General features: G+C 40.5%; 1 protein-coding gene across 1 annotated transcript in view; it reads left to right on the forward strand.

The window, feature by feature from the left end:
• dhcr24 (24-dehydrocholesterol reductase) overlaps nt 1-13,466 on the forward strand; it is a 35,560-nt gene that overhangs the window by 18,758 nt on the left and 3,336 nt on the right. The window contains exons 7-8 of the mRNA XM_060916076.1: nt 2,741-2,938; nt 8,485-8,663. Of these exons, the coding sequence (XP_060772059.1) occupies nt 2,741-2,938; nt 8,485-8,663 (377 nt within the window). The remainder of the gene's footprint in view (nt 1-2,740; nt 2,939-8,484; nt 8,664-13,466) is intronic.

Here is a 13,466-nt window from a genome sequence, read left to right on the forward strand (position 1 = left end):
TGTGCTGGGTTGTGATGAATGATTAAGTAAAATGTGTCGGGGACATTTGTGCATTTGTATATCACCGTAATATAGTCATATTCTTCATTTCAGCTGTAAATAAATAGGTCCTGCTATCAGCCAGGTTGAACAGAGATTGTATTTCTTTGACAGGTGGTTTGATGGTCTGTGATAAGACTCTTAAACACGGCTGTGTGGTCTCTGTCTTCCATTTTATATCCATTAGCTTTGATACTGCAACCTCATTGTTCCCCTAATGTATTAGTATTGGACAAAACTTTTTTTCCGGCTTCATCATATAATCCTTCTTGTCTGCTCTCTCTCTCTCTCTCTCTCTCTCTCTCTCTCTCTCTCTCTCTCTCATACCGTACACACACATGCAAATGATTATTAATGTCTATACCGAAACCTAATCAGTAACCAAAATAAAACCTTTATGTAAAATAAAAGCTGCAATTTTTGTAAAACTGTGACTCTGTCTAGGATAAAGCAGTTCAAAACATCCGACAAAAAACATTTCCACTTGGAATGTTAACAAACTGGTGAAATGACAGGAGCAATTTGTGAAAAATGCTATAATAATAATTCTTGAAAAATCAAAAAAAGAGACATTCTTACCATCTTTTTTTTTTTTTTTTTTTTGGTATTTTTTGAGTCGTCTTCTTTAGGGTTTTTTTTTTGGCAGTTGGAAAACCAACTTAAAGGTGCATTACCACCACTGACTGGGCTGGAGTGTGAAATGGGGGGGGGAACTATATTCTTCAAGCTATTTTTGTTTCTTTTAAATACTTGATAATTTTTTGGGTTTTGTTTTCAAGTAGAGTTTTTATCTCGTCCTCGGTTGGTTCAGCAACACGCTCAATCATTTTGTTTTTCTCTACTTACGGTATATGAGCTGATAGACGAGTGGTAGAGTAGCCAATCAGACCGCACGATTGCTCATATCCAGTGAATGTGGACAGGATACATACATACATACATACATACATACATACAAAATACACACACTCATTGGCCACTTTAATAGGAATTTGTTCTTCATTCTAAGATCCCTGTTCTTGGCTGGGAACCCAGTGTGTGGTCTTCTGCTGTTGTAGAAGATGATTTTCTGCTCACCCACAGTTGTAAAGAGTGATTATATGAGTTGCTATATCCTTCCTGGCCATTTTCTTCTGATCTCTCTTATTAACAAGACGTTTGTTTCCACCCACAGAACTGTCGCTCACTCAGTGTTTTGTTTTTTGTTTTTCGCACCATTCTGTGTAAACTCTAGAGATGTTGTGTGTGAAAACCCCAGGAGATCAGCAGTTTCTGAAATACTCAAACCAGTCCATCTGGCACCAACACCCATACCATAGTGAAAGAAAGTCACACTTTGAGATCACAGTTTTTCCCATTCTGATGTTCGAACATTAACTGAAGCTCTTGATTTGTATCTGCATGATTTTATGCCTTGTGCTGCTATCAGACAAAAAGTGTTAAAGACAAAATGTGTTTCATATTTTAGTTTCTTCAAAGTAGCCAGCGTTGACCTTGATGACGCTTTGTACACTATTGGCAATTGTTATTGTTCACAATAAACATGGTAGCATTTTTTGTCAACATTTATTTTCGCATTTCTCAGGAGAATAGCATTAATTTTATATCATGGATAGCGATAACGACAGTGTTCACAGTGAAAGCGAGTTTTACTACCCTGAGGAAGACAAAATAAAATAAAACATTTCAGGAGAAAGCTAAAAACCTGTAACTGTTGCTAACGCCGAGCAAAAACATAGCTGAATCCTGAATGACTCAATTTTGTATAAATAGGGGACTACATAGGCGGCAAAATGTAGTAGTTTTTTTCCTGCCATGGAAGTGCACTTGTATACCGAGGAGGAAGCCATTTGCATTAAAGCCGTGAATGAGGATTCAAAGTGGCGGCTCGGTTCGGTTTTCCCTTTCGGGTGCTCTCATTTTCCGTTAGAATTTGGTAAAGAAAAAAATAAATATATTATTTACCAGCTTAAGGTCGGTCCGTATGGTGAAATACCGTGACCTCGGCCTTGAATACTGACCTCGGCCCAGAGGGCCTCGATCAGTACTTTCAAGACCTCGGTCACGGTATTTCACGATACGGACCTCCCAGCTGGTAAATAATGTGTATTTATGACAAGAACTGCTCAACTAAGTATAGAGAAATGACAGCCATCATTACTTGGATATGACGTGTGTCTCTTTTTTTTTTTTGTCTTTTTAAAAAAAAAATAAAGAAAAACCACTGAACCACTAATGTTTTCCTCTAGAGTCATTAACTGAAGAACTGAAGGAAGATGATGGTAATTATTGTGGCCCTGATAAATTATGCAGGTTTTTCTTCTTGGTTGTGTTAGGGGGAAATGTGCTGTCTCAGCATGAGCACAATGTTATTTATCATCTGTCTCACACACACACACACACACACACACACACACACACACACACACACACACACACACACACACACACGCGCGCACATTTCCTGTTAGGCACTTTTCTGATATCCCAAGTAAACAGCTTGATATACAGTAAATGTGCCATTCTATTACGGAGTGGAAGTATTGGTTACACAGTCTGTCTTTGATGGGTTCCCCAGATTATGCCACCCAATAAGCACTCCTCTTTCTTTTTTTTTTTTTTTAAATCTTATGTGCACATAAAATGCTTTCTTTCTCTCGTCTATTCTCTATCTTACGGTACATTATCTCATTGTATTTAGGACATCATTCCATTTGGGAATAACCCACTGTTCAGGTATTTGTTTGGCTGGATGGTTCCTCCGAAGATCTCCCTGCTGAAGCTGACTCAGGGCGAGACCATCCGTCGGCTTTACGAGCAGCATCACGTGGTTCAGGACATGCTGGTGCCCATGAAGCATATGCACACAGCCATCTCGCACTTCCACCAGGACATTCATGTAAGATTCAGCAGCTTACACATTACACAACAGACACATTCAGTCCGAACAAACATCTTTAATCATGTCTACAATTGCGTCAGTAAAATTGTAGAACAAAAATATCTTGATAATTATGAACACTGCAAAATGATGCTACTCCTGTTTCACATGCTTGATTCAGGGGGAATTTGCGTGGTTTAAAATAAAGGCTTTCCCACGTGGAAAATCGCACTAGGCAGTGAAAGAAAGTTCACTTCTTATGTAATATTTTATTTTGAAATGTAAATGGTAGCATATTTGAAACAATCTTATATTAAATAAATGAATGCAGGTGGGGTTTTACTTTGACATCTCCATTGTCTAATTTATGTTTTTTAACCTTCTCGTCTTTTTTTTTTTTTTTTTAATTGTTGATGTATATAATGTAAAAATTACTTTAAAGCTAGATGGCCTTTCGATTTCATAAAATTGGTGAAATTTAGTTCCCTCTGAAATTTGGTCATTGTGATGTATATTTATTTCTGTAATATGTCACAAAATATCAGGCCATTCTGTGGCTGGGAAGTTATTTAATTTGAGGGGATTTCCTCGCAAATAATGTGCATGAAATCGCTCACTTTGCGCAGTCAAGCAGACAGAGGAAGTCTGTGTGCGCATGCGCAGGTTTACCACCTTCTTCTTTTGGGTTTTACAGCAGCTGGCATCCACAGTGTTGCATTACTGCCATCTACAGGTTTACCTTTGACCGTGCACTGACAGTTCCATCATTCTGTCGCTAAACAAACAGCTGATCACACCGAGGTGCTCGCTGACCACCTATATTTATTAGTTTGGTCCTGCGTTTCCTTTTCCTTCGCAACATAACATCTTTTCTTCTCGCTTTCCGTTACTGTAGTCGGTCTTTCACGTTTCAGTCGCACACTCGCGTCCTCCATTTTTCTCTCCTGTATCAAATTTGTATCCCATAATGCCTTGTGTGAACGGGGAAAGCCCACCACATGATGCATGATGTAGTATCTTGAATTGGGTCATGGTGAAGCAGAAAAAAAATAGCGGAGAATTTGGGGCCATGTGGCCCTAAATTCATTAATTGTTCTTTTTAAAAAAAACGAATAAAATTGGAAGTCTGTGAATCGGATTCAGGAGCTTTCGGTCCACTAAACAAAAACAATTGGTGTCAGGAAAATTCTTTTTATGACTTACACTTGAAAAATCTGAAAGGCAGTATACCTTTAAGAACAGTTTAACATGGTTCTCGTCAATCATGCAGTATTTCTTGCCCTATAATAAGCCCCTTTCACATCCAGAATCCATTATTGTATGAGGTATTAACAACGGAATACAGTGGTGCTTGAAAGTTTGTGAACCCTTTAGAATTTTCTATATTTCTGCATAAATATGACCTAAAACATCATCAGATTTTCACACAAGTCCTAAAAGTAGATAAAGAGAACCCAGTTAAACAAATGAGAGGAAAATATTCTACTTGGTCATTTATTTATTGAGGAAAATAATCCAATATTACATATCTGTGAGTGGCAAAAGTATGTGAACCTCTAGGATTAGCAGTTAATTTGAAGGTGAAATTAGAGTCAGGTGTTTTCAATCAATGGGATGACAGTCAGGTGTGAGTGGGCACCCTGTTTTATTTAAAGAACAGGAATCTATCAAAGTCTGATCTTCACAACACATGTTTGTGGAAGTGTATCATGGCACGAACAAAGGAGATTTCTGAGGACCTCAGAAAAAGGGTTGTTGATGCTCATCAGGCTGGAAAAGGTTACAAAACCATCTCTAAAGAGTTTGGACTCCACCAATCCACAGTCAGACAGATTGTGTACAAATGGAGGAAATTCAAGACCATTGTTACCCTCCCCAGGAGTGGTCGACCAACAAAGATCACTCCAAGAGCAAGGCGTGTAATAGTCGGCGAGGTCACGAAGGACACCAGGGTAACTTTCTAAGCAACTGAAGGCCTCTCTCACATTGGCTAAAAGCCACTGCTCTCCAAAAAGAACATTCCTGCTTGTCTGCAGTTTGCTAAAGATCACGTGGACAAGCTGGAAGGCTATTGGAAACATGTTTTGTGGACGGATGAGACCAAAATAGAACTTTTTGGTTTAAATGAGTAGCGTTATGTTTGGAGAAAGGAAAACACTGCATTCCAGCTTAAGAACCTTATCCCATCTGTGAAACATGGTGGTGGTAGTATCATGTTTTGCTGCATCTGGGCCAGGACAGCTTGCCATCATTGATGGAACAATGAATTCTGAATTCATCTCATCTTATTATCTCTAGCCGCTTTATCCTGTTCTACAGGGCCGCAGGCAAGCTGGAGCCTATCCTAGCTGACTACGGGCGAAAGGCAGGGTACACCCTGGACAAGTCACCTGGTCATCACAGGGCTGACACATAGACAACCATTCACACTCACATTCTCATACCTACGGTCAATTTAGAGTCACCAGTTAACCTAACCTGCATGTCTTTGGACTGTGGGGGAAACCGGAGCACCCGGAGGAAACCCATGCGGACATGGGGAGAACATGCAAACTCCACACAGAAAGGCCCTTGCCGGCCATGGGGCTTGAATCCGGACCTTCTTGCTGTGAGGCGACAGCGCTAACCACTACAGCACCATGCCGCCTGAATTCTGAATTATACCAGTGAATTCTAAAGGAAAATGTCAGGACATCTGTCCATGAACTGAATCTCAAGAGAAGGTGGGTCATGCAGCAAGACAACGACCCTAAGCATACAAGTCGTTCTACCAAAGAATGGTTCAAGAAGAATAAAGTTAATGTTTTGGAATGGCCAAGTCAAAGTCCTGACCTTAATCCAATCGAAATGTTGTGGAAGGACCTGAAGCAAGCAGTTCATGTGAGGAAACCCACCAACATCCCAGAGTTGAAGCTGTTCTGTACGGAGGAATGGGCTAAAATTCCTCCAAGCCGGTGTGCAGGACTGATCAACAGTTACCGGAAATGTTTAGTTGTAGTTATTGCTGCACAAGGGGGTCACACCAGATACTGAAAGCAAAGGTTCACATACTTTTGCATCTCACAGATATGTAATATTGGATCATTTTCCTCAATAAATAAATGACCAAGTATAATATTTTTATGCCTCCGCCACCGTAAGGTGCAGGAGGCATTATGTTTTTGGGTTGTCCGTCTGTCTGTGTGTCTGTCCGTCCGTCCCAAAACCTTGTGAACGCGATATCTCAAAGGCTAATGAAAGGAATTTCACCAAACTTTCACCATTTGTGCACTTTGGGACAAACATGAACTGATTAGATTTTGAGATCAAAAGGTCTAAGGTCAAGGTCACTGTGAGGGCCAGATGTCTGTCCGAAAACCTTGTGAACACAATATCTCCAAGGCAAATGAAAGGAATTTCGCCAAACTTTCACCATTTGTGCACTTGGGGACAACCATGAACTGATTAGATCTTGAGGTTCAAAGGTCACAGGTCAAGATTACTGTGAGGTCAAATGTCCATCCCCAAATCACAACTTTAATAAGGCATGTAGTCTACCAGGCAGAGGCATCCCCATCGAGGCCGTTGGCGTCGAGCTCGATCTAGTTGTCTCATTTGTTTAACTGGGTTCTCTTTATCTACTTTTAGGACTTTTGTGTGAAAATCTGATGATGTTTTAGGTCATATTTATGCAGAAATATAGAAAATTCTAAAGGGTTCACAAACTTTCAAGCACCACTGTAGATAACACATTTTCATTCCCACTGATTCTTCTCTAATGGAAAAATTATGGATATCATGTATTCCCACCTGACTATATTATTTAACACAATGCTACAGACTGCCAACCATGCGAGATTGTATCTGACGTATAATTCACGATGTGGGAAATCCATTGTTGTGAAAAGCCCAAACCAGAAGCTGAGACATCAGCTAATTATCAATATGGCACGAGTCAAGCTGCATTATGTCTCTGAGACCGCTGTTTTTATGTTTCACAGTGTTGAACGTCTGGATTGCTCAAGCAAATGCTGTCTGGAACATTTTTACTTATACAATGGGGCGACAATATCCATTGACCCACTCAAGAAACAAGCATGGCCCCTCAAACTGCACACCTTGCTTATAGACAGCATTTGTCCATGAATGTCTGTTTTCCACTGTGGACATTTATGACCCGCCTTATTTAAACCCCGGCTTCAGTAAGTTTGGCTTGCGTTTGTTTTTATTTTCTATCCCGACGCTTGTTGTGTTCCTCACTTCATGCCTGGTGTGTTTATTTTTTTTGCTGCGGGCTGCATGATAGTATAGTGGTTAGCACTGTCACTTCACAGCAAGAAGGTTCTGGGTTCAAGCCCAGCGGCCGGCGAGGGACTTTCTGTGTAGAGTTTGCATGTTCTCCCCGTGTCTGTGTGGGTTTCCTCTGGGTGCTCCGGTTTCCCCCACAGTCCAAAGACATGCAGGTTAGGTTAACTGGTGACTCTAAATTGACCGTAGGTGTGAATGTGAGTGTGAATGGTTGTTTGTCTCTGTGTCAGCCCTGTGATGACCTGGCGACTTGTCCAGGGTGTACCCCGCCTTTCGCCCGTAGTCAGCTGGGATAGGCTCCAGCTTGCCTGCGACCCTGTAGAACAGGATAAGTGGTGATGGATAATGGATGGATGGATGAATGTTTTTCATTGCTTTGACTATCCTGTGTAAATAAAATATTTCCATACTTGCATCCACCTCTGCGCCTCAACCATGATAAAGAGATGAAGTTGAAATGTCAGCATCCAGAAAGAGAGACCCCATTCACATAACTTATTACAGTTTATTATTATTATTATTATTATTTGATGTTAAATTGTGTGCAGTTAAACAAAACTTTTACCATAGGTATGTATGCACCAAAACAATAAGCTTTTATATTTGGTTTGCTACAATCCGCGGTTTCGGTTATCTGCATTAAACCTTGGAATGTTTTCCCCCACGAATACAGCGATCCCATTGTATCTGACATGTTTTCACTGCTTGCTGTTTTGAGTTCGCCGCCAGTCGCTTTACACGGAGGTGGTATGAGAAATGTCTTTGCAATGTCACTATATCATCATTTACATCACCTCCAGCAATGTCACAACCGTCACAACACACAAATCTGACAGTTGATGGTTCCCACTGGAGAAAACTGGGAAACTGCCGGTGCTTTTTGAGTCACGGGAAAGCGGTCAGGCTCCCTCTTTCTTCTGATTGGTTTCCAACTGGATTACTTGTGAATATCAGTCAGATAACTTTTATATGGATGTTCTCCAAATCTGACAGTTCTGGTTCCGACTGGAGCCGTAAAAAAATATTTCCATACATTTTACTAGGTCAACAGGAGTTAGATTAATGTTTTGACTTTTGCCATTTTGCTCCCATTCTCACACAACACCATTACTGCATAACAACGGAAAATTCACGGTGTTCACTGGGAGTGGGAATGGGGTAATATTGTGATGATACCATGAATAATGACAAACAAGTAGACAGTTATTGTGATTTAAAAAATTGACCCATTCTCAGTTCTACCATGTAATTCTTGAGTTTTATGTGCATGTGTGCAGGTGTATCCCTTATGGCTGTGCCCTTTCATATTGCCCAGTCGGCCAGGCATGGTGCATCCTCAAGGAGATGAGGATGAGCTGTATGTGGACATTGGGGCATACGGGGAACCCCAAGTCAAACATTTTGATGCTTGGGCCTCCACACGCCAGCTTGAGAAGTTTGTCCGAGATGTACACGGGTCAGTTAAAAAAGCACTTCAATCTGGGAAATGGATTATAAATGTTTGCTTATACAACAGCACCACTGAATTCTCAAATCTGATTGATTGATTGATTGATTGATTGATTGATTGGTCTGAAAGTGTTGATTACTTTTATAAAACAACAGTATGAGCATTAGTTATAGTTATTAAAATCACAGGTTTATATTATGTTCAAATACATTCTTATGCTACACAAATACCTCATTCGAAGACACTTGTATGGAGGACAGTTCACATAACCTAAAGCTAAACATTAAAAAAGATGTTATTTAGCAAAACAAATGTTTGTAAAAAGACATTAATAGTCATATCAGACGCTCGCTGGCCGTACTGTGAAAATTGTCCATGCAGACGCTCATTTAAGTTTCCAAACCTGTCATTGCTGAACTCTTGAATATTTTCTATCGTGAATACTATCATTAAAAATCTTGTAATTTCTGCTTTCCAAAGAAATGTATCTCGTTAAGATCTGTTCAGTACTTTGGGAGTAACAGCAGGTTGAAGTTGGTACAACAGAGTAAACTCTGCTCGCGGGACGTCGGGAAACTGCTGGTGCCTTTTGAGTCACGGGAAAGCACTCAGGCTCTCTCTCTTCTGATCGGTTTCCGACTAGATTACTCGTGAATATCAATCAGATAACTTTTATAGGAATGTTCTCTAGCGCTCACTGTTTCTGATGAAGTATTCAGCAAAATTTTCCATCTTCCATCTAGTTTTGATGTTATAATTCACGGGAGACTTTGAAGTGAGTTTTTCATAATTTTACCTACTTATTTTTTTTAAATCAAACTGATTCATATAAATAACTATTTTAGAATATAACTAGTTGTTTTGATGAAAAATATTGAGAGCTTAGTGGTCGGAATGAGATTTAAAAAAAAAAAGTCGTCAGAAATGTGAGTGTCCATTTCAGTTCAATTAATGTGAATTGTTCATTGGATGTGGTTCACACAGTTTTTTCGAGGTTAGCCTTGAAAGCTGTGAATATTATCATTTATATTCTTTAATATGAATACTAGTAGGCCCTACTTTTGAGAAATACAAATACCTACAGAGCACAAAGAGCGTATTAGAAAAAATCTTTTATTACTTTCTTATTGAGTGTACCAATTGAACGTTTCACCTAATTATCATGATTAATACTAAAGTTAAGTTAAAGTCCTTCCCATGCCTTACAGTACCTGGTATTCCTAGGCAGTCTCCCACTCAAGTACTAACCAGGCCCAACTCTGTATGTGGCGCATCGGGCGGCGCCGATCTCCGTTTCCATAGCCTTCGGCCTCTCGCCTATTACATAGCTAGGGTTACAGTGGGGGGCTAGTCCTCTGGTAACCACGAGAGTTTAACTCCCCATGCACATCTGTATTGCAGTGTGCCTTGCCAGATGGCAGTAGGTACCATTTTTATGATGGTCTTTGGTATGACCCGACCGTGAATAGAACTCCCGATCTCCCGATCGAGAGGCAGACACACTACCACTAGGCCACTAGTCGGTATATGATTAATACTAATTAACTACTAATTTGCTTTTTTTTTTGCTGATTTTTCAAACTTCGTATTTGGTATACAACCATCTATGTGCCTGCCAATTTCCATGTAAATATCTTGAAAAATAGAAAAGTTATTAAGAAAAAAAACATTTGATCTTATTCGTTAATGAGGCCCATTTTGGACCATGTGATCCTCATACAGAATATTACAGTAGTTTTCTAAAAATTAAGTTGTTTTTTCAATCTTTGATTTATAATATCTCAAGAACGGATAAACATATTTTAATCCTGTAAAACGTATCTCATCTCATTATCTGTAGCTGCTTTATCCTGTTCTACAGGGTCGCAGGCAAGCTGGAGCCTATCCCAGCTGACTACGGGCGAAAGGCGGGGTACACCCTGGACAAGTCACCAGGTCATCACAGGGCTGACACATAGACACAGACAACCATTCACACTCTCATTCACACCTACGGTCAATTTAGAGTCACCAGTTAACCTAACTTGCATGTCTTTGGACTGTGGGGGAAACCGGAGCACCCGGAGGAAACCCACGCAGACACGGGGAGAACATGCAAACTCCGCACAGAAAGTCCCTCGCCGGCCACGGGGCTCGAACCCGGACCTTCTTGCTGTGAGGCAACAGCGCTAACCACTACACCACCATGCCACCCTGTAAAACGTATATTGTTCTGCATTCATTTCTGAATTCAGTGACCAGCAGTTTCAAGCAATTTGGACTGAATTTGAATTTTCACTTGATATGCCTAACATTAACATTTATGGAAGTCATCTCCACAAAGAAGTCAATGCTTTTGTAATTCAGTAAGTTTTCCACCATGGGAGAGTCTTCAAGATAAAGGACTTTGTGTTCTCTGTGAGGAATAGCAGGAACTTGTCTCTCAGTTGTTCCATTACATTAAAGGAGAACTGAAGGCAATTTTTTTTATTATCAAAATTCTATTTATCTCATTTTATTAAATATAAGTGCATTTTTGATAGCTATTTTGTCACTGCTATAGCAAGTTATGAGTGTTTGAAATATGTTGTGTAATATATCAGTCCATATGTCAAAGCTATGTCTGTGATGACCTGGTGACTTGTCCAGGGTGTACCCCGTCTTTCGCCCGTAGTCAGCTGGGATAGGCTCCAGCTTGCCTGCGACCCTGTAGAACAGGATAAAGCGGCTAGAGATAATGAGATGAGATGAGATGTCAAAGCAATGGCCGTAAATTAGATTCGTTGAGACCTGTGCGAGACATCGTAGGATGGAAGTAAAACATATAGCAGAAATCAAAGTGACCAATATCTGCCGATGTTGTCAAAAGACGCGCGCGCCCTCCTTCGGATGCTGATGTAATCAAGCCGGACGTTCTGTTTGTTTTGATAGCAATCAGGAAAGTTTGAAAAAAGTAGGCAGTAATCGTCATTTAAACTTGTTTTTGTGCAATATTTCATTTGGAAAACAGTTTTCAAAATGGCGGCACTGACACCTGGCTGACACTTCACGAAGAGAGGCCCTTCATATAATCCTTTTTTTTATTCACCTTGTTATCCCGAGATAACGACATAATTAATTAAGAATCTCGAGAAAACAACACAACTAATTCGAGATCTCGAGAAAACAAAACCGTTATTCCAAGATCTCGAGAAAACAAAACAATTATTTCATGATCTCGAGTAAACAGCTGAGAAATGGTTCATTCAGGTATGCCAAGAGACTTGTGATGTGCTGACTTTGGGGCTATTTCTCATTCTGTATAGACGCAACTTTGGTCATTAGAATGTCTGGAATAATCGATCACCTAATAAGGCAATATTTTGATCAGGGGTTGACACAGGGAGAGATTGCATTAAGTCTTTTAATAAGGGATCATTTCAAAATTAGTCCACGGCACCTCCACAGAAGACTGGCCCGGCTTCGTCTCTACCGACGGAGATACAGCGATCCAGCTGAGATCATGAAATAATTTTGTTTTCTCGAGATCACGGAATAACGGTTTTGTTTTCTCGAGATCCTGAATTAATTATGTCGTTATCTCGGGATAACAAGGTGAATAAAAAAAGATTATATGAAGGGCCTCTCGCGGCTTCCGTAAATTTACACTCAAACAAAACAGCAATAAAGGAGGAGAGGGGCGACAGCCCGAGGAAAGCCCCCACAGGAGCGCACAGCATTTGCAACATAGGCTACCCAACTCAGCACAGGAACAAAGCACTTACAGTGTGTGCAGTAGGCTTCGTGCGCATTGTTCTGCACCTCTCGGAGGAAGGGGTAGGTGCCCTGTAAATCTTTGGAAAAGGTACATTTTCTTTTCGGCATAATTGCTGCGGCATTACTGCTGCTAGCTGCTAGACAAAGAACATTAGCGCCAGTTAATGTTTATTTTATTGTTGCATGGCAACACGTTCTGTTGTCTGGAATAATGTGGCTAAATAAACACCCATGCCACAGGGCCAGGGGGCAGTAACCAGGAAAGTTTGCGATTCCTGTCAATTCATCAAAATAGTAAATGCAGACATTTCTCCACTAATGATTCCCACGCTGCTCAGTCGCAAACGTCGCGAGTGGCGAAAACCGGGACATATCCGTGTCCCGACAGACTTTTGTTGGGACTCGGGACACACAACCCCAAATCGGGACTGTCCCGGTAAAACCGGGACGTCTGGTCACCCTACCCTAGCTATGTAATGCCTGAAGACTATAGAAACGGAGATTAGCGCCACACCCATGTGCCTCAAGAGCTGGTTAATACTGATACAGGAAACTGCCTGGGAAGACCAGATCCTGGCACAGGAGGGACTTTGACTTGATTTGAATTTTCTCAATATAGCAGTGACACTAACATGGCAGTGTGTGTGTGTGTGTGAGGGTGCTGGTAACCTGCATTATTAACATGTACTTTATTAGACAATCTTACTTTATTGGTCCATGTTGTAAATATACATTTAGAGACTATAGGTCTTGGTTTGTTTGTTTTTTCCATGCAAAGTATGTATTAATCGTGCACAATTTCTAAACGTATAGTGCTGCTGGCTGGATATTTTCTCAAACCAGCAGCTGTTCAAAAAAAAATTCCTTTCAAAACTGGTACTACTGCCACTCATCACTACCACATCATTGTCACTGCTGCACTGCGGATGAATGCCTTTCCCTCATGGACAGGTTAAATCTGAAGATCATTCACATTTATTCCCACAGAAATTATAGGCGTTGCTAATAATTATCACTCAGAACAGTTATAAGGTGGTGTACCTAATAAACTGACAAAGTATATTTGACATTGAC

This window comes from Neoarius graeffei, chromosome 3, assembly GCF_027579695.1.
Source record: "Neoarius graeffei isolate fNeoGra1 chromosome 3, fNeoGra1.pri, whole genome shotgun sequence".
NCBI lineage: Eukaryota > Metazoa > Chordata > Actinopteri > Siluriformes > Ariidae > Neoarius > Neoarius graeffei.